Source organism: Lithobates pipiens, unplaced genomic scaffold, assembly GCF_037356315.1.
Source record: "Lithobates pipiens isolate NorthernLeopardFrog02 unplaced genomic scaffold, aLitPip1_a1.2 Scaffold_16, whole genome shotgun sequence".
Taxonomy (NCBI): Eukaryota; Metazoa; Chordata; class Amphibia; order Anura; family Ranidae; genus Lithobates; species Lithobates pipiens.
Window position 1 is genome coordinate 224,547,431 of NW_027507748.1, and position 22,370 is coordinate 224,569,800.

The 22,370-nt window shown below is 44.4% G+C and overlaps 1 protein-coding gene across 9 annotated transcripts in view; it reads right to left on the bottom strand.

The window, feature by feature from the left end:
- Positions 1-20,886, bottom strand: part of VEZF1 (vascular endothelial zinc finger 1) — a 48,428-nt gene extending 27,542 nt beyond the window's left edge. For 2 of the 9 annotated variants that reach the window (XM_077481132.1, XM_077481131.1), the window contains exons 1-2: positions 20,453-20,886; positions 72-793 (exon numbers count right to left, since the gene is read on the bottom strand). In XM_077481132.1, the coding sequence (XP_077337258.1) occupies positions 72-793; positions 20,453-20,485 (755 nt within the window). In that variant the 5' untranslated portion in view covers positions 20,486-20,886. Of the gene's footprint in view, positions 1-71; positions 794-18,515; positions 18,543-20,084; positions 20,240-20,452 lie in introns of those variants that run through there. The other 7 variants (XM_077481126.1, XM_077481129.1, XM_077481133.1 and 4 more) reach the window with 7 other exon arrangements.
- Between the last annotated feature and the right edge of the window lie 1,484 nt (positions 20,887-22,370).

Here is a 22,370-nt window from a genome sequence, read left to right on the forward strand (position 1 = left end):
TTGATATTTTAGGTGTGCCCAGAGTTTGGCATTACAGCATGATATTTCTGTCATGAACTGAAATGACATACCTTGAAAATCCTTTCCCACAAACACTACATGTATAGGGCTTGGTAATTCCTCCTTCATGCGATCTTACATGGTAGGTCATGCGGTCTTTTCTTTTAAAACGTTGATTGCAGACTGGACATTCAAACGGCTTTTCATCTGAATGGGAAAGCTTGTGCCTATTTAAATGATAAACATCCCTGAAGGCCTTTCCACACATTTCACAGGCATGGTTTTTCTTAACAGGTTTGCTAGGCTTCTTCACTGGCTGAGGGACTGGCATCGTTGGGATGCTAGTGCTTGCACTAGGAATTGTAGACGAAGACGATGTTGTAACAGTAGACAGTATCCCTGCAATTGTTGAAACCAAGGATGTTCTATTATTGTCTCCAGCAATAGTCGATATGAGTGGCACAACTGGCGCAGTTTGTGTTTTCTTTGGCCGTGACACTAACTTGATTCCTGTGTGGCAAGATTCATGGCGCCTCAAATGGTAACTGTCCCTAAAAGCTTTGCTGCAATATGTGCACACAAAGGAGGTTTTAGATTTTTCTTTCTTTATCACAACAGGCTCTTTCATAGGTTCTGGGGGAGGCTGAGGTTTTTGATTTATTGGTAAAGGTAACATAGGTTTTTGATCAGGAGGCTCAACTGGTGCTCCCAATAATGGCAGCAAGCTGTTTTGAGCAGCCTGTTGTTGGTGATGATGGTGATGATGGTGGTGGTGGTGTGAAGCTTCGTGAGCCTGAAAAAAAATATAAAATTGGATTTAGAAACATTTCTGAAAACATTTTAAATTCCAGTTACAAGTGCAATATGCAGATGCAAAACAACCTAAGCTGTTGTGGAAGATTTCTTAGAAAAAGTCTCACCTAATCTGGAAACGCAAGTCAGAGTATTAGAAGAAAAAAAAAAAAAAAAAAAAAGCACGCCCCCTTATGAGACCCAAGTATTCAACATCTGTATAAAGAAAAGTAAATAGACAACATCCTGGAAATTTTTTATTTAAGGACCATGTTACCTGAAAAAGTGATAGAGGGGCAGCAAATAGGAAGCGTTTCAACAAAGCAGCATTACAAAGTTAAGAATATTGCCTCTTCTATTACAAGTATACTTTTCCATAAAAAAATAAAAGTCATACTGTGTTGACAGTTTGATTTTAAAGTTTAAAGCGGGAGTCCACCATTTTTTTTTTTTAAAGCCAGCAGCTACAAATACTGCAGCTGCTGACTTTTAAAATGACACTTACCCTCCCAGCGCGCCCGCGATGTCAGCACCCGAAGCCGATCTCTCGATCGTCTCTCGCGTGCTGCCGCCGCCATCTTGGGTATGGGAATCAGGAAGTGGAGCCTTGCAGCTTCATTTCCCGGTTCCCTACTGCGCATGCGCGAGTCGCGCTGTGCAATAAGGATGGTCCCCGCTGTCTCTGGGATCTGTGTGTTTCCCAGCAGACAGCGGGGGACCTTCGGAAAGGGGCGTAGATTCTGCGGAAAGGGGCGTAGCTTCTGCAGATATCTATGCCGGAAGTGGGTGCAGATACCTGTACTGTACAGGTACCTGCACCGCCCTCCCCCTGAAAGGTGCCAATTGTGGCGCCGGAGGGGGGAGGGTTCCAATGAGCGGAAGCTCCACTTTAGGGTGGAGCTCTGCTTTAACTTCAGCTTTGCTAACAAACTATTTCCTTTACTAATACACGCAGCCACTGTCAGCACTGTATAACCTGCATGTAGCATCAGCTACATAAAAGTATACAGTGCTGTGTACTGGCAGGATTAGGACTTTGCTGCAGGAATAAAATCAAGTTGGGCTAAGCCCTTCACTGTATTTTATCACAAGGCTTCCTCTGACTGGCTGAGGTGGAGATCATGAGCTCATCTGCTACCTCAGCCAGAGGAAGCCTTGTATTAAATCATTAATTAATGATTAATGATAATCATTAATCATTTAGGGCGGCACAGTGGTGTAGTGGTTAGCACTCTCACCTAGCAGTAAGAAGGGTTGCTGGTTCAAATCCCAACCATGACACTACCTGCCTGGAGTTTGCATGTTCTCCCTGTGCCTGCGTGGGTTTCCTCCGGGTACTCCGGTTTCCTCCCACACTCCAAAGACATGCAGGTAGGTTAATTGGCTTCTGTCCAAAATTCACCCTAGTATAAGAATGGGGACCTTGGGTTGTGGGCTCCTTGAGAGTAGGGACGGATTTGAGTGTGCAATGTACAGGGATAGGGACAATTGCAGACACTCACTCAGGTTGAACTGGATGGACTGGTGTCTTTATTCAACCTTACTAACTATGTAACTATTAAAATACAATGGCGGGGCAGTTTGTTTTTAAACCTAGGATGGGAAGTCCCTATACTGCTGCCAAAACAGTGCTGTATACTGTTTGTAGCTACAGTATACTACCCATACATAATAGTAAATCAAAAAGGAAATCTATAAACATTTTAGTCCTTGCATGGCTGCCTGAAAATAGTCTTTATATGATAACATGCGTTTTAGGCTCGATTGTTTAACCACTTGAGTTCCAGCACCTTTAACCTAAATAAACTCCCTTTAGTGCCAGGGATTTTCTCAGGTTTTGGCAATGCAATTGATTATTTTACAATACAGTAGCTGATTTGTGTGGATGGTTTAACAGCAAATCTTAATTTTTTTTTTTCACCAGGGGACAGATAGTACTTTCGTTTGATGCCACACTTTAAATGATGTACTTTAATTTTGTTTGGAAAAGAAAGAAAAATATTGGTGAAAAACAATTTTTTAACCCAATGCATGCCCTGCATGAAAGTAAAAATTTCAGGTGCAGCTTCTAAATATGGCAAATAGTGATTTTACTATTTGAATATTTTATGCACATATTTATGAATTCTAAAGTGAAATCACTATTTGCCACTAGATTTACTATATTTAGTTACTTGTATTCACTTCACTTATTATTGGTGTACTAGGCCACATCAGATCATTTTTAAAGGAACAGCGCACCATTACCATTTTTGATAACTGCAAATTTAAATTGGCATTTTGATTAAACAAAATAGGGGAGGGAAGAAGCAGGAAGGGCAAGATCAGGTTTAATTGAACAGAACTTAATTTTCATTGTATAATACAATGTGAGTTGGATCGCAGGTCCTGCAGACTCAATCATCACGGGGATACCCGCAATTGTCTCACGAGGAGGAAGAACGGGGAGATGCTAATGTAAACAAACATCTCCCCATTCTGCCTAGTGACAGTGTCACTGATCTCTGCTCCCTGTCATCGGGAGCAGAGATCAGTGACCTGTCACACACAGCCACCCCCCCCCCACACCACAGTTAGAAACACGCCCCAGGACACACTCAACCCATACACTGCCACCTAGTGGTTAACACCTTCACTGCCAGTGTAATTTACACAGGAATCAGTGCATTTGTATAGCAAAAACCAATAAACGTTTATTGCGATTTTCTTTTTATCAAAAATATGTAGAATACGTATCGGCCTAAACTGAGGAAAAATATATTTATTTTTTATGGGAAATATTTATTATAGGAAAATGTAAAAAAAATGCGTTTTCTTCAAAATTGATGCTCTTTTTTGTTTATAGCGCAAAAATAAAAACCGCAGGAGTGATCAAATACCACCAAAAGAAAGCTCTATTTGTGGTGGGGGGAAGAGGAGGACGTTAATTTTGTTTGGGACACACTTTGCATGACCGCGCAATTGTCAGTTAAAGCAATGCAGTGCCGAATCGCAAAAAGTGGTCTGGTCTTTGGCCAGCAAAATGGTCTGGGACTTAAGTGGTTAAATAAAAAGGCATAGGTTGACTGAAGCAATTGCTGCTTTTGTAGTTTAACGTTATGTAATGACAGATGGTGTGTAAATCTAAAGTTAAATCAGTGATATTGTGTTGCAATATTGCAAAAGAGAGAAGAAAAGGGACTATGATGAGCAACAAGCTAGAACGGAGAGGAATCTTTATTCTTGCCGTTAACGTTCCAGCCCTTTCTCACTTCACTCTGACTAAATAAAGAAAACACATGTTTGGCAACCCTGTTGGGACAGCCATCTTTTTAAACTTGGCTCCCAACAGTGACATATCCGTGGTAAAGTTTTACAATATACGTGTTGCTAGTGTAAGAACAACTCAAACATTCTAAGGCTAGGTTTAAAACTTTAATGACCGGGGGGGGGGGGGGGGGGCCTTGATTTTTTTAGGCCAATTTGAATAAAAATATACCAGTAGTTTACCTACCTAGTAGTTTTTTTTTTTTGTTTTTTTACAAAGGGCATACAGAATATATACAGCAAGGAAGAAGACAGACAAAAATGTAAAGGGTGAATGTTTGACATTAACAGTCTTTGTTTTAACTATTACAAGTACAAGTTTACTTTTACTAAAGACGATTGAACATTGCACTAGCAGCCCCAGAGCCTATAAGCATCATTAAGCTTGCAAAGGCAAGTGTTTATTGGGCAGTGCAGTCATGTGACCAATAACTGCTCACCATTGTAAGCATTATGAGGCTCATAAGCTCTGGGACTGCAAATGTAGTGTATGGACTGTCTTCTCTACAAGTAAATGTCATTTATTTTTTTATTTTAACGATCTGCATTTTACTTTAAGAGCTTGCCAACTGCTTCTGTCAACATGCCTATCTCCACAGGAGCCACAACACTCCAGATTACAGGAAGGGGCGAAAAAGTTTTCCAATAAAGTACACCCAAAAACAAAAATGTAGTATAATGAAACGTATTAGTCCTTAGAGGTGGTGGCTGCATTAGTTTTGATATTTCCGGCTAACATTTTTAGCAAGCACAGAAAATATCTGTTGATCTTACCAGAAATGCATTTTTGTTACTTCCTGTCAGCTGAAGACAGAAAACAAAATAATATCTCCTTTGTACACTACCAATCCAATTGATCCACCATGTGATGGAGGTGTACAAAAGCGGACATGTTTGTCTACCCCGTGTGAGAACTATGGCAGTTTCTGTAGTTTTTTTCTGGTTCAACCCAGCTGCCCAAAACGGGGGAAAAAGAAAAAGAAAAAAAAAAAAAAAAAAAAAAAAAAAACACACCACACAACCACACACACCTCAAAAGGAGCCGCTGAACTAAATTCAATGTTAGTACGGAGATCTCCTCCCTTCTGAGCACTCCTCCACCAGAACACACCGGTCAGCGCTCTCAGCCAATCAAGTGCCGATCGGACCGCCTGCCATACACATGGGCTGAATGTTAGCAGGTTTCTTTTGAACCAAAAGAAATGCCAATGCCGTCCAATATTCAGCCAATGCGTAGGGCCCTTAAATATAGTGGACAAAAGCATAGCCGAGAAGGGACCAAGAACTAGGGGTTTAGATATAATTTAACTAAACTTCTGGTAATGCAGTGGCATGTCAAGACATGGGTCGCTGGAAAAATAGATATATTGTCTCTTAGCATGTGGGCTTGGTGTACAAGTGACCCTGTGCTAAGAGTAAATTTTAAAGCTGAACTCCAATTTGATACTTTCAGTAGTTAGTTTGGGCCAAGTTGGCCCAAATGATCTATGTCCCTCGCTATTATGTGAGGCAGCTGTTTGTGCAGTATAAACTGTATGTAGCTGAGGCTACATACCGCATATCACACAGTGTTCCAGATTTGAGCTGAGACTTCCTATCTCATAACCAAAAGACAATAGAGTCTACATGATCAGTGTTTAGCCATTCAGAGAAATTAATTGTATTCATTACTAGAATATTCTTCTATTCTAGAATTTCTTTTTGTTTTGTTTGTTTTTTATCTATTAAACAAATTTTTAAAATGTTACACTTTAAAGTGGTTGTATACCCACATTTTTAACTTTTACCTACAGGAAAGCCTATAATAAGGCTTACCTGTAGGTAAAAAAAATATCTCCTAAACCTGTACGGTTTAGGAGATATTCTCCTCGGTATGCGCCGCTGACTGCAGCGGCGCATGCGCACAAGGGGTTTCTCGCCGTCAAAATCTGGCAGCGGCCGGACTGAAATCTCCCACGCGCATGCGCGGGAGTGACGATATCGCGGCTCCGGCCACTCACAGCGCCGGAAGAAACACCGAGGGAGCATGTCAGCTCCCTCGGCGTGGATCGGGCCAGATGTCGGGGCCTCGTTCTAAGGTAAGTATTTCATAATGAGCTAGTATGCGGTGCATACTAGCTCATTATGCCTTTTGCTTTGCAGGTTTAAAAAAAAAAAAAAAAAAAATGTGCGGGTTTACTACCGCTTTAAGCTCACTTAAAAAAAAAAAAAAAGAAAGAAGTAAAATGCACTTTTTTTGCAGATTAAAAAAGGTAGGAGCACACTGGATTTTTGGCAGGATGGAGGATAAAATGCTTTTTTCACCCCCCCCCCACCATACATGCATAGGGACCAATCAGCTTCTAGGTTTTAGTTGTCAAAGCTTAACCTCTTGCCGACCACCCAACGTACATGATGGCGGCAACACAGAATCACAAACAGGTACGTAATGCCGCACTGTGTGCTGCAAGCGACCTGCTCCTGCTGTGATTGGACGCAGCAGGAGCCAATCAGCGGGGCCGGCGGACTCCATGTCTGCTGGCACCCGGTAATTGTTTGGGAGAGAAGCAGAACGGCGGACTGCCTATGTAAAACAAGGCAAATCGCCAATCTGTCAGTAGGAAAAATAGGATTTTTAAAACAGCTTACCTGTAAAATCCTTTTTTTTTTTTAATGTACATCAGGGGACACAGACCATAGTAATAACTATGTGGGTTATATCGGCGTATCAGGTGCTGGACACTGGTACGCTCCTTAAGGCATGTACTTCCCCCATATAACCTCTCCCATTACTGGGAGTCCTCAGTTTTGTAGCCAAGCAATACAAGTGTATAAGAAGAAGGGAGTGTGTCCCCTGTTATACATCAAAAAAAAGGATTTTACAGGTAAGCAGTTTTAAAAATCCCATTTTCTTTTCTTACATCAGGGGACACAAAGCCATAGTAATAACTATGTGGGATGTTCAATAGGAATGGCAACTTAAGGGGAGGAGGGAGAACAAAAAACAGGAGGCCAGAGGACTCGTACTGCAGCCTGCAGTATATGCTGTGCCCAAGGGCAATATCCTCATGACCTTCGATATCGATTTGATGAAATCGGATAAATGTATGAACAGAAGACCAAGTTGCGACCTTACAGATCCGGCCTGATGATGCACCACCCAAAAGGCACCAATCTCCCTGGATGAGTGGTCTTAATATGAGAAGGAAGACATTTTCTTCTTTAAGCTAAAGCTCGAACAATCACTTGACAAATCCATTTGGAAAATAGTGGATCTTGACGGTGCCTGTCCACATCTTGGACCCTTTGGCAGTACAAACAAAACCTGTGTTTTGCGAACCTGAGCGGTCACCCTTAAATAGACTCTGATCTCTCTTACTACATCAAGAAAATGTAGTGCCTTCTCTTCCCTAGATTAAGGCTCTGGGGAGAAAGAAGGAAGAATATCTTGGTTTAAATGAAAACCTGTTACCACTTTTGGTAAGAATTCAGGATGAGGACATACAACACCGCATCCTTATACATGATGAAATATGGCTCCTACAAGACAGAGCCGCTAGTTCGATACTCTTCTAGCAGAAGAAATGGTAAGCAGAAAAGATGATCTTTGTCAAAGAACCAAGAGAATTTCTCGTAAGGTTCAAACGGCTGATTTAACAAAGCCAATAAGACCAATTTTAAATCCAAAGGATTTAGAGGTGCCTTGATAGGGGGAATAAACAGTGTTACCCCCTGAATAAGCTACACAAAAAGAGTGGGAAGCAGGAGGCCATAGGAAAAGACAGCGACACGGCCTGGATCTGGCTCTTGATAAAAGTCAAGGCCAGATTCATTTCAGATCCCATATGCAGGAATCGGGCATCCTGCCTATTGATATACTTCCTGGGGTGCCAAACCGCGGATCCACACCAAGAAACCTATGCCTTCCAGACTCTAAAAGTAAGTGATTCTGGAAGTTGGCTTCCTGGCATTAGTCAAAGTTACACACTACCGAAGGAAATCACCCACGATCCTTTATAGAGTGGGATTCAACAGTCAAACCTGGTAAACTCCTTGTTCGTAAGGTAGGATGAAATACCGGACCTTGTGCAAGAGGGTCTGGCTAGAATGGCAGAGCCCAAAGGACTCCTACTGCCATCTTTATGATCTGGATAAATTAAAATCTTCTGGGACCTGGCTGGGGCCATCAGAATCACCTCCTCCTGTTCCGGCTTAAGCCTGCGAAGAAGGCGCGAAAGTCTCAGAACTGGAGGAAATGCATAGATCAGTGAAAACTGATCCCCTGGGAAGACAAATGCGTCTGTTCTGCCTGCTAGCGGACCCCTTGTTCGACAAAGTTGTCAACCTTATTAATGAATCTGGACCCAAATAGGTCCATGTCCGGAATACCCCATCTGACATATTGCCAAGAACAGGGCTCGACAAAACCCGGTCGCATTGGCGACTAGAAATAGCGACCTCGCGCCTGGGGCAGCACAGCTGGGGGTATCCTGTCTCTGTGGACCCCCCCAGCGTGATCGCGTCGGGCCGTTCCGCCGGCGGCCGAAAATTTAGGCCGCGGCTTTGAGGCCTTCTGCGGTCCTATGATTCCTTATGGAATCTGGCGCCCTCTTGTGGTCGTTGTTGGTATGACAAACCAGCAATGCTAATTTCCTCTGCAGTTTCCTCTGCCTGTTTTATATTACCTGCAACTTCTTCCCTTTATTTAGAACCCCCTAAACATTATATATATTTTTTATTCTAACACCCTAGAGAATAAAATGGTGGTTGTTGCAATACTGTCTGTCACACCGTATTTGTGCAGCGGACTTACAAGCGCACTTTTGTTGGGAAAAATAATTTAGTTAATAAAAAAATAAGACAACAGTAAAGTTAGCCCAATTTTTTTTTATATTGTGAAAGATAGTGTTACGCCAAGTAAATTGATACCCAACATGTCACGCTTCAAAATTGCACCCGCTCATGGAATGGCGACAAACTTTTACCCTTTAAAAACTCCATAGGCGACGTTTAAAAAAATTCTACAGGTTGCACGTTTTGAGTTACAGAGGAGGTCTGGGGCTAGAATTATTGCTCTCGCTCTACCGATCACGGCGCTACCTCCTATGTGTGGTTCGAACACCGATTTTATATGCGGGCAGGACAGGGCGTGTTTAAAAATTATTATTTTTTCTGCTTATTTTAACTTTTTTTTTTTCCACTGTTCTTTTAAAAAAAATGTTGTGTCACTTTTATTCTTATTACAAGGAATGTAAAAATCCCTTGTAATAGAAAAAGCATGACAGGTCCTCTTAAATATGAGATCTGGGGTCAGAGAGACCTCACATCTCATATTTACACTAAAATGCAATTGAAAAAAAAATTGTCATTTGAAAAAAATAAATAAAATGTCCCTCTAAGAGCTATGGGCAATGACTTTGAGACGGGGGGGGCGGCGACGGCGCTGCTATCTTCCCCTCACTCGTCTCCATGTCAGGCCAGGGACAGGTCCGGATCGCCGTCACGGACCTGGCTCCTAACTTTTTAAGCTGGCTCCTAGATTCCAAGCAAATTTGTCAACCCCTGGCCAAGAAGATGTCGGGGTGAAGAGATCATTCTCCCGGAAATAATTGTTGGCATCTCAAGTAGTACGCCTGAAAAATTAGAATTGCCGATAGGCAAGGAGTGTTGTGTTCTGTAGAGGTCGACCGATATATCGGCCGATATTTGCCGTTTTTTAATTAATCGGCATCGGCCGATTGAGCTGATAAAAAGGCTGATTTAGAACAGAGGGACTTGGAAATGACTTCTGTAATAGAAGTCAGTGTAAGTTGCCTGAGTCGTCATAGAAACGTCTTTCCTCCTCTCTGGGCAGGCTGCCAAGAAAAGAACAGAAAGATACAATGTTTACACTTGAATGAATGAAATCATCTCAGTGTGTAGAAGTTCTCAGTTTAACCATTTAAAGCAGGGATCTGCAATTAGTGGACCTCCAGCTGTTACAAAACTACAAGTCCCATCATGCCTCTGCCTTTGGGTGTCATGCTTGTGGCTGTGAGAGTCTTGCTATGCCTCATGGGATTTGTAGTTCTGCAACAGCTGGAGGTCCGCTAATTGCATATCCCTGATTTAAAGGCTAAATCTTTTCTGACACTTGTTGCTTACAAGTAAAAGTCCTGTATTTTCTGCCAGAAAATCACTTAGACCCCCCAAAAAGTATATATATTTTTTTAGCAGAGATCCTAGGGATTAAAATAGCGGTTATTGCAACATTTTATGTCACACGGCATTTGCGCAGAGGTCTTTCAAATGCATTTTTTGGGGGGGGGAAAAAAATACACTTAAATGATTAAAAAAAAAAAAAAAAAAAAAAAAACTAAAACAGTAAAGTTAGTCCATTTTTGTTTTTTCGTCCAAAAGTTTTGAGTACTTGTTTTTATTTTATAGGCTGCTTGCACACTGGAGCGGGCAGGCGTTGGTGGTAAAATGTTGCTAGTTTTAGCAGTGCTTTATCATTTTAGCGGTGCTATTCAGCTGCTAGTGGGGCGCATATAATCCCAGCTAGCGGTCGAAGAAGAGGTTAAATGCGCCCGTGAAGCACCGCTAACAAATCGCATTGCATGCCCTTGGGCAGTGGTGCCCATTAATATCAATGGGCAGGAGTGGTGGAGAAGCGGTATACACCACTCCAAACGTGCTGTTTGCATCGCCTCAGTGTGAAAGCACTCTGTCTTTCACACAGACTGCAGGGGAGCCGTTTTTGCAGGCACTTTACAGGCGCTATTTTTAGCCCAAAAGCGCCTAAAAAAACACCCCAGTGGGAAAGGTGTCTGTTAGGTTTTATGAGATGAAGGGGGATAAAAAAATTAAATAAAAATAAAATAAAAAAAAATCGGCCTAACATATCGGCCCAAAAAAAAAATAAAAAATAATCCGGCATCATATATCGGCCATCGGCCGCCATGATTTCTAAATATCGGCATCGGCCAGAGAAAAACCCATATCGGTCGACCTCTAGTGTTCTGCCATAGCCAGAACATTATTCACCTCTTTTTGGGCTGCATGACTTCTCGTGCCTTCCGTGGTGATCGATGTAAGCCACCGCCGTGGCCCTGTCAGACTGAATCCTGTCAGGACAGTCCTGTAGTCTGACCGCCAAGATTCTATGGCCAGATGTACTGCCTGAAACTTCCAAAAAAGTTGATAGGCAACCTGGACCATCTCCCCTGGGCAGAAGGCTGGCAACTGTTAACACCTTCCAGGATAAAGATTTTCCCTCCTGCTGGATAACAACCACCAATTTAGGCTCTGATCTATGTCAGGAGTCAAGCGTCTTGGAAACAAACAAGGTCTGAATCCTCTTTATTCCAGACCGACAGGATGGTGTCTTTAAGCAGTCCTTGAATAAAACTGCACGTAAGGGACGGCCTTGAAGACCACCATTTGCCCTAAAAATCTCCTGCCACCGAATGAATTTTCCTTTGTCCTGATAAGTTGAATTAGTCCTACAATAGAACCGAATCTCGTCTGGGGGTAAGAATACCTTCTTCTGTATGGTATCCATAACCAGCCCTCAAGTAACCTCCTTGATAGTTTTAAGGAGAATCTTCCTAAGCTGAGAATCCAGCCTAGAGAGTCAGCCATGTACAGCTGAGATCAGACTCTGGTTTTAGACCGTTTTTTTTTAGGCGGTTTGAGTAGATCTTCTAATAGGCTAGGACCGTTATGCCTTCAGCCCTTAACCTGGCTAAAGGAAGTGCCAGAATCTTTCAGAACACTCATGGCAGTGCCACAACTGAAAAAAAATATTATATTTCAAACCGCAGAGATTTCTGGTAAGCGGGAAACTCTGGCACATGGAGATATGCAACTCCCCTCCTTGCAGGATGGATACAACCGATCGAATTATGAAAGGAGCGGATGGGTCTTACCTCTGTTTGGCTCTGGGACCTTAAAAGGTTTGAGCCAAAAAAAACCTGTTCCACTAAGGGAATCTCTGATATTACAGACTGGGATAACAGCTGATCCAGAGGCCAGAAAGAGACATCTTTTTTTGGAACCTTAGGAGCATTCTCTGAGGAGACAGACACTCTTGCATAAAGACTGCCACATCAGCAGCCCCAAGGACCCCACAGACAGCACCCAAACAGGATCAGAACCCCGGACCCTCAGATCGAAAGCTGACTGATCGAAAGCGTTACCGGCGTTTTTTGGCCGCTAGGGGTACAACGGATCGTCAACGATCCATGATCCGAACGGGTCACCCTAGAGTTGCACGATTCTGGGAAAAATGAGAATCACGATTCTCAAAAAACTATTTTATTTGAAAAAATTACAGGCAGGGTATCGCTGAGTATTGGCAGGCAGGGTATTGGCAGGGTATGGAGGGATGGCTGCTTCCATCTCTGGATCTCTCCCCTCCACTGTACAGATTAGTACAGAGGGGGAGAGGAACCGGCGTCATGACAGTGTAAACAGCCTGGGTGTAGAAAGATAGCCGCCGCTTCGGAGCTAGGCTGAAGCCGCTGCCTTTCCTAAGATCGAGAAGCACTCCGCGGATCGCGGCATGTGCCGATCCGAGCGGGGTGACCCATTCAGATCACGGATCGGTGACGATCCGTTACACCCTTACTACAGTGCATAGCAGTGCACACTCACAGTGCTGTTTCCCGGCCACTGTACCCGCCCACAACCAGGCAGCGGCACGCCACATCGCACGCTCCAATGACTGACGTCAGTTCCGGTGGCTGACGTCAGTTCCGATATCCGCCATTTGCGTTCCACGCTGGTAACGCGGAACTGGCGGCACTAAAAGAAAATCGCGGGTCACCCAGAACAGATAACGTGGGGGGGTGAATTGAGATCGCGCACCTCTAGGTCACCTAGTTCGGATCGGCACACACCGCGATCCGCGGCCTTCAGTCTAGCTCCGGAGCGGCAGCCATTTACAATGTTAAATGACGGAGCAATCACTTGTAAACAAATCGGCATCATGTCATGATGCCGATTCTGCTTTCCCCTCTGTGTGCTGATCGGTACAGTGGAGGAAGGGGATCGGATGGAAGCAGTGCTGTGCGCTGGATCTGTAGTGCCCACAGCGCTGCTCTGACAATTGCAGTCACAGCCATCCCTCCATACTCAACCAATACTACAGTGGGGGAGATGACGTGGATATTACAGTGGAGACTATATGGTGGTGGAATTTTCACAGGTTTTTGCAAATTCAATTATTTTCTATCCGATCCGTGACTGATCCGAGAAACGATCCAAACGGTGAGTTTTTTGATCTGTTTCATCCCTACTAGTGTTTCACCCCCTGCTAGCAGCCGAGAAATAGTTAAAAGCAGTGCTTTTCCTGCGGTATAGCTGCGCTGCCCCATTCATTTCAATGGGCAGGAGCGGTAAATACACCGCTCCTAAGATGCTGCTAGCAGGACTTTTTCTTACTGTCCTGCCAGCGCACCGCTCCAGTGAGGAGGGGCTCTTTCAAGGCGCTTTGCAGGCACTATTTTTAGTACTGTAGCACCTGCAAAGCGCCCCACTGTGAAAGCAGTGTTATGGCAAGATGCTCCATCATGCTGCGAAAAGCATTGTTTCTCAAACGGTTCTTGGATGGTTGGGAGAAGTAGCTCTCAAGGGATGTTTTTTGTACCATTCTTCATTCATGGCTGTGTTCTTAGGCAAAATTGTGAGTGAGAAGCAACCCCACACGTGAATGGTCTCAGGATGCTTTAGTGTTAGCATGACAAAGGACTGATGGTAGCACTCACTTTTTGGTGAAGGTTTTTTCCGGGAACCCCAAACAAATGGAATGAGGATTTATCAGAGAAAATTACTTTACCCCAGTTCTCAGCAGTCCAATCCCTGTACATTTTGCAGAATATCAGTCTGACCCAATGTTTTCATGGAGAAGTGGCTTGTTTGCTGCCCTTCTCGACACCAGACCATCCTCCAAAAGTTATCCCCTCACTATGGGTGCAGATGCACTCACACATGCCTGCTTCCATTCCTGAGCAAGCTCTGCACTGGTGATGCCATTATCTCTCAGGTGAATCAACTTTAGGAGACAGCCCTGGCACGTGCTAGACTTTCTTGGACCCCCTAAAACGGGGCTCGACAAAACCCGGGCGCCAGGTCGCATTTGCGACTAGAATTAGCGACCTGGCGCCTGGGGCAGCACAGCTAGGGGTATCCTGTCTCCGTGGACCCCCCCGGCATGATCGCGTCGGGCCGTGCCGCCGCCGCCGGCCGGTAATTGAGCCCCCGGCTTTGAGGCCTTCTGTGATCCTATGGTTCCTTCTGGAATCTGGCGCCCTCTTGTGGTGACCGTTGGAAGTACAACCAGCAATGCTAATGAGGCTGGCAGGCAGGGCAAGCTCCATCTCCTTCCCTTTACTTAGAACCCCTACATGTATGCATGTATGTATATATTTTTTTTTATTCTAACTCTCTAGAGAGTAAAATGGTGGTCGTTGCAATGCTGTCTGTCACACTGTATTTGCACAGTGGACTTACAAGCGCACTTTTTTAGGGGAAAAATAAATTATTTAATTAAAAAAAAATAAGACAACAAGTTAGCCCAATTTTTTTTTATATTGTGAAAGATAATGTTACGCCGAGTAAATCGATACCCAACATGTCATGCTTCAAAATTGCGCCCGCTCATGGAATGGCGACAAACTTTTACCCTTTAAAATCTCCATAGGCGACGTTTAAAAAAAATTCTACAGGTTGCATGTTTTGAGTTACAGAGGAGGTCTTGGGCTAGAATTATTGCTCTCACTCTACCGATCGCAGCGATACCTCACATGTGTGGTTTGAACACCGCTTTCATATATGCGTTCGCTTCTGCACGCAAGCTTGGCAGGACAGGGCGCGTTTAAAATTATTATTTTTTTCCTACTTTAACTTTTTTTATTTTTTTCACTGTTCTTTTAAAAAAAAATTGTGTGTCACTTTTATTCCTATTACAAGGAATGTAAAAATCCCTTGTAATAGAAAAAAATCATGACAGGTCCTCTTATATATGAGATCCGGGGTCAGAGAGACCTCATCTCATATTTACACTAAAATGCAATTTAAAAAAAATTCGTCATTTGAAAAAAATAAAACAAAATGTCCCTCTAAGAGCTATGGGCAATGACTTGGAGACAGGTGGGGGGCTGGGGGCTATCATCCCCTCACTTGTTTCCATGTCAGGCCAGGGGCAGGTCCGGATCGCCGTCACGGACCTGGCTCCTAACTTTTTTAGCTGGCTTCTAGATACCAAGCAAATTTGTCAACCCCTGCCCTAAAACCTCCTTCACCAATGCAGTGGAAATGTTTTTTTTATGGGATTAAGTTAATTTTCATGGCAAAGAGGGACTTTGCAACTCGTCTGATCACTCTTCATAACATTCTGGAGTATATGTAAATTGCAATCATAAAAACTGAGGCAGCAGACCCTGTGAAAATGAATATTTGTGTCACTCAAAACTTTTGGCCACGGCTGTATTTTTCTAAAAATTTATTGAATTCAGTTACTTTTGCTGTTCATTTGTGCAATACACACAGAACACATTATGTTAACATAAAGCAGTCATATAAACCAAGAACAAAACAGAGCCGTTATCAGTACACATTTTTTTTGCCTTCAGGCACTTGAACTGGTTACCACCTGTCACAAAACCCAGGCAGCTTTTTTGTCAGCATAAGAAGGTAGTACTTTCAGCGAGGGCGAGCCAGAACCTATATGTAAATCTCCTGTCTTTCGCATACCTATAATGACCTAGGTTTAGCCACATTGGAGTGACCTGTCATGCAATTTGACAAGTCGATGACAAGTTGGACCCTATTGTCGGCAATGGCACTGTTCAAATTGGTGTGACGCCAAATTGCAGATATTTGCCAGCACACCAAAGATCAGCACAAAGTGGTGTCCAAACAGGTAGTTTATTGCATGATCATAACACAAGAAAGATGCAACGTTTCAGAGTCATGTCTGTTGAAGGGGTCCTATGTGACTCAAACGTTTCACCTTTCTTGTTGTGTCGTGATCATGCAATAAACTACCTGTTTGGACGCCACTTTGTACTGATCCTTGGTGTGCTGGCAAATATCTACGTTGTGACTTGAACTAGTATCCAGCTGGTTATTGCTGTAGCACCCAAACCTTGACAGCCTATACCAGGAATGTGCGCAATGGGAATATGAAGTATTGGCAATGACTTATCGATTTGAAAAAATAGTTCCTATATTTTAGTTGCTGAATTTTACGGCACGTATCTGTCCAGGCATCTAGCTGTGTCCTTCCTCAAGCCTATTCTTGAATAGGCTCTTGGGTGCTGGCGCCACCATCTCAGCTAAGGGGAACCGGCAGTGAAGCTGCGTGGCTCCAGTTTCCTATTGCGCTGTGCTCTGAATGGACCGACTGCAAGGACAAGGAGGCGGCGGCCAAACTTCTGGCTTAGTTGGCCGCTGCAAAGTGAGCCGGAAGTGGCCAGACAAGCAGAGCTTCCCCTTTTGGGTGGAGCTCACCTTGTAACATCCTTTGTGAGGCTAAGATTTGCTTCTACAGGCTGAAAAACGGCAAAAGCAGTATTTTATGCCAAATGTGCATGGACCCTTTTGTCTAGTGCCAGTGATGGGGACAAAAAAAAAAAAAAAAGATGAAAAATACCACTTCTGAAGCGATCGTACGATAATCTGATAGTACACAGCTTTCAAGAGCTGATCACAACAGTTCATGTGAAATTATCTGAAGAGACAAGCAGGATTATTTTCTTCCCTATGATACCAGAACAATTTTCATTTAAGACAGTTGTAACCCCCCCCCCCCCCCCCAAAAAAAAATAATTGCTCATGTTCCCTTTAACCACTCGCTCACTGGGCACTTAAATCCCCTTCCTAACCAGCACTAATTTTTAATGACAATTACTCAATCATGCAACACATGAAAAAAAAAAATTATTTTTATACACAAAAACATTTCATGTGTGTTGCATTACTAACTGAGTAATTGTCATTAAAAATTAGTGCTGGTGAGGAAGAGGGTTTAAGTGCCCAGTGGGCGAGTGGTTAAAGGGAACATGAGCAATTTTTATTTATTTATTTTTTTACACACAAATAGAGCTTTCTTTTCATGGTATTTAATCATCACTGGGCTTTTTTATTTTTAGTGCTATTAATGGAAAAAAAGTCTTAAAATTTTGTAATAAAATTTTTCTATGTTTTGGTTATAAAATTTAGCAAATTAGTAATTTCTTTATAAATGTTGGCCAAAAGTTATACTGCTACAGATCTTTGGTAAAAATAACCCAGATAAGTGTATATCATTTGGTCTGTGCAAAGTTAGTCTACAAGCTATGGTGCCAATCATTGAAAATCGTTCACACCTATCTAATTTTTTGAGAAAATAAACCCTGGTTCACAGACACGTGGGAATGAAATGGTGCAAGTTCACCTAAACTCACACCATTTCATTCCCGCATGTCAGACGGTGGCATTGTTGGCAATTATCGCAAATTTGGCATGCAATTTGCCTACCTAATTATAGGCTAACCTGTAGGTACAAGTGGTGCAACTATGTTTACATCCACTTTAAGCCTAGGTTCACACTGATGCGATTCAGGAACCATCGTGATTCCATCTCTGCTTCCCGCATCTCTCCCGCACGCAGTTCACATTGCCTTCTGTGAACCTCTGCAGGCGTCATTACATTGTTAATGACAACCCCAGATCAGTTCACAGATTGCAGTGCTAACTGTGAACTCGCACAGGAATCAGATCACATAGGTGAGAACACCCATATGAGCCGATTATAGTGTGGGGGAAAAAAAGTTCCTGTAGTTTTTTTCCTGCGAATAGGAGTTAAGCCATGAACTCGCATTTGATTTGCACTGCAGGTCTGATCGCATTAGTGTGAACCTGGTGTTAAAGCAGCATTCCAGCTTGTAAGAAAAAAATAAAATTTAAGTCAGCTACAATACTGTAGCTGCTGACTTAACATAAGGACACTTACCTGTCCAGTTATCCCACGATGTCAACACCCCAAGCCAATTTGTCCATCGGCTGTGAATGCAGGCGCCGGTGTTCTGCAAAAAAAATCCAACTCACTAAAATCTCCAACCAAGTCACTTAAGGTGCCTCTCCAGCATCTGCAATAGGAGATTTTGACAACTTGGCTGTTTTCACAGAACCCTGGGAGCATACTCTACGGTACACAATATGAGTGAACAAGGTTAGTCCTAGTAACCAACATGCCTGCCTCCAAGGCGGTGTCAACTTTTTTCTCCATACACTGTGTTCCGTCAAAACCACCAACTCGTTGTGTGCCGTAGTGTATACGCTGCCCGAGTTCCTTCAAAACCGCCAACTCGTTGTGTACCTTAGTGTATACGCTGCCGGTGTCAAGTCAAAACCACCATCTAGGCATGTACACCCTGCCGGTGTTCCATCAAAACTGCCAAATCATCATGTACCTTAGCGTACATGCTGCCAGTGTTCCATTACACGTTGCCAGTGTTCCGTCAAAACCACCAACTCGTCGTGTACCGTAGTGTAGATGGTGCTGGTGTTCCGTCATCGAAATAAGCAATTTCAGCTGCTGGGGAGTCACAGTAAGTGACTTAAGTGGAGATTCTGACCAGTTGGCTCTTTAGACAGAACACCGCCATCTTCACCAAGGGAAACTAGAAGTGAAGCCTTGCAGATTCACAGCTGGTTTCCCACTGCGCGAGTCGTGATGCATTATTCTGAATGGTCCTGCTGTCTTGTGGGACCTCTGTGGGGAAGGAAGGGGAGCTGAAAATAGTGTAGATCACCCCGATCGCTGTGGAGCGATCTTGCTCAGAAGTGGGAACGGGTACCTGGTTTTGACAGGTATCTGCTTCCCCCCCCCAAAAGATGCCAAATGTGACGGGGGGGGGGGGAGAAGCAATCAAGCGGAGCTTCCCTTTTGGGTGGAGCTCAGCTTTAAGACTACCCATCTTCGAAAACAAAAGAATACAATACGTTACATCAATTCCAAAGTTGTATTCTGTCATAAGAGAATTTACGTAACTTTAGAAACCTCTAGGTTTTCAATACGAGATGAAAATGCTAAAAAATAAAATAAAGACAGATGACGATGGACTTATCTATGGCCGGCTGGAGGCTCTCTCGATAGTAGTCACCCCACACACGCCTTCAGCCCTCTCATATTTGGGCCTCATGCACACTGAGGCGCTTCCAAATGCTTTTTATCTTATAGGAGGAAAGCACGAAGCGCTTTCCCTCAGAGGAAAAAGAACTCCCCTCTAGAAGAGCCTCAGTGCATTCCTCTTTAGAAGAGCCTCAGTGTGCATAAGGCCCAAATGTGAGGGCTGAAGGCGTGTGCGAGCCGACTTCTATCAGGAGAGCCTCCAGCCGGCCATAGATAAGACTATAGGAAGGGCTGCTGAGATTTGTAGAGCACAAAGCGGCCCACATAATTGAACACAAGGAGAGTGCGGCCGCCGGTGTTCTGCCTAATAGAGTCCGGCCATCGATATGTGTCCGTTCCGTACTGCGCATGCGCAGTACGGAGCAGACGAAGCTTCGGAAAATCTCCGAAGCTGAACGGCGCCTGCGCCGTGAGTGGAGGAGGTAGCCCCACTATCCAAGCGGACATAGGGTTTAGAATTTTAGAGGGCCCCTCGCGGGCGAGCTTCGCTCGCCACGCTTCGGGCTCGGCCTCGCTGCGCTCGGCTCTTTTTTATTCTAACTCTATGTCCACTTGGATAGTGGGGATAGAACCTGGACTCACGGCGCAGGCGCCGTTCGTCCTCGGCAATTTTCGGAATCTGTGCTCCTGTGTACTGCGCATGCGCAGTACGCAGAGGACAGCATCTGATGGAGGACCCTAATTGACAAGACACCGGAGCCCGCCATAATCCGCAGCCGACACATTACTGAGGGGAGTGGGGGAGGGGCACTCTGTCCGCAATATACGGCTCCTTCCCCGACTATCTATAGCACACACCGCGGCGGGATAAAAGACCGCCTCACACGAAGGAGACAGAAAATGGCACCTATCGGATTACACGTCTGTGAATAAATGGCGCTGGGATAGGTTGGAGCCTTTTGTTCTCGGGCGCCCCCTCCTTCCCTCACGTCCCGTTATGCGGCCGTTTTCTTCCAGGCTCAGTGAATGCGTGTGAGAGGAACGTGCGGCGGCCGGAGAGTAGTGTGTGTGAGCGGGGAAGGAGGAGGATGTGGAGGGAGGAGGAGGTGAAGGGGGGGCGATGTTTGCTCCCGGGTGTCCCCGCTTCCCGGGGAGGGGAGAGGAGGGAGGCGGCTGGGGGGGGGGGGAGAAGGAGGGAGAGGGGGGGGACTCCGGAGCCCTGGCGCTGCTTCTACCGGGCACATAGATATATATTATCGGGATTTTCTCCCTTACCTGAAATAAGAAAGCCGTCCAGTTGGCCTCCATGGCGATCCCGGGGAGGAGGAGGAAGGAGGAGGAGTGCGCCTTCTGGAACTGAGGAAAAAGGGGGGAGGGAGGGAGCAACAAAAAAAAAAAAAAAAAAAAACACCAGCGCAAGATCCTATATGAAACCTACAACAAAGCAGCTGAAAACATGGCAGCGCCGCACTACTTCCGGTAACCTCTGGGAGAGACCATTCGGAAGGAGGAGGGGGATGGGGAGCCAGATAGTGAGCCCTCGGTCATAGGAGAAGGAAGGAGGGGGGGTGGGTGCAAACCAAGTCGCCTATCTTTCCCCCCCTCTCCCGCCTTCGTGTAGCAGACAAGTGTCTGTGTAAATAAAGCTCCCCAGTGAGAGGTGTGTGTATTGTGCCCGAGGCCTGCTCGGAGATCTCAGGCGGAGGAGGATGTGTTAAAATGGCCACTGCGGCTCTGTTATGTGAGGTAGCGGAATTACCTCACGCACAGCTGAGGAGGCCTCCCAGACAAAAAAGCAAGCACGTCTAGCCCGCGTGTCTTTTCCTTTATTATGATGCCATTTTTTTTCCCTGGCCGCCCATTGTCTTAATGGGATCCCCGCCTTCTCCTCCTCCTCCCCGCCATGTCGTGCCCTGCGGGGAGCTTCAGTCACCCGAGCCGGCTGCGGGTTATGTTAATAGGCGGAAGAGAAAGTGAGGAGGGGAGGTGAGAAGAGAGGGTTGAATGAATGTGGCGGCGGAAAGAGACGTGCTGGTGACTCGCCCTCATACAGGAGTAATAAACGCTCAGCGCACACTGCTCTTCAGTCAGAGGCAGCTTACTACACAGTCACGTGCTTTATTAGCCTTTGAAAAATAAGAAATTCCACATGTGCCTACAGCTCCCATTATTTCAGACCACGGCGGGATCAAAAGCAGCACGAGCATTGGGCGACAAAATCATGTACGCTTCAACCCACAAAGGATAAGGCTGGGTTCACGTTATTGCGAATTGGATACACGGTTGCCCACATTCAATTAGCAATAGCAGGAGATTGTGACGGCGCTCTACGGAGCCGATTCACCTGTCTCTGCTGCGGCTGAGGTGCGAATTTGCACAGGAGTCCTGTGCTTCTTTTGGTCTGTTTCAGGTCCGAATTCAGCCAAATATTCTGGCTGAAATTGGACATTAAATGGTGCATGGGGGCCCTTGCTGTGAGCCGCATGGGAAGATAGTGTGAACCCAGCATAATGGCCCATACACACAATTTGAAAATTGGACAAATACAGATACCGACACGATCGTACAATAATAGGATCATTAGCACAGAGCCAATCATGACAATTCATCTGATATTATTTGACCGGACAAGCACAAAAATTTTCCTCATACAATGCTAGATTGTACGATTTTCGTTTAGTCGGTACAGTTGTCATCCGAAAATACAATACACATACGTTACAACACATGACATCACTTCCGATTTTTCTTTTTTATGTCGTACGAGAATTTTCATGACTTTAGTAACCTATTCCGATTCTACTTGCGACTATTAAGGGAAAAAATTTGGACAATCTGTCTTACGATTTTCGGAATGGTGTACGGGCCATTAGGGTCTTTATTTTTATTTTTTTGTGTAAGGGTGTGCACACTTATGCAACCATATTTTATTTTTTTAATATATTTATTTTATTGATTTTTCGTATAAACTTGTTTACAGGTACACATACATAGGAACATCTGTAGATATATTACTTTTACAAAGTAGATTCACTAGCCCAACATGGCTAGCTAGTAATTTTCCAATGTTATAGTTCCCAGTTCCTCAATGGAGGATACTTTTTAGCATATATGAGATGACAGATTGCTTTACATGTGCCACGTAGGGCCCAAATACTGTAGGTCATAGTGCAATAGGCATTGGAGATACAAG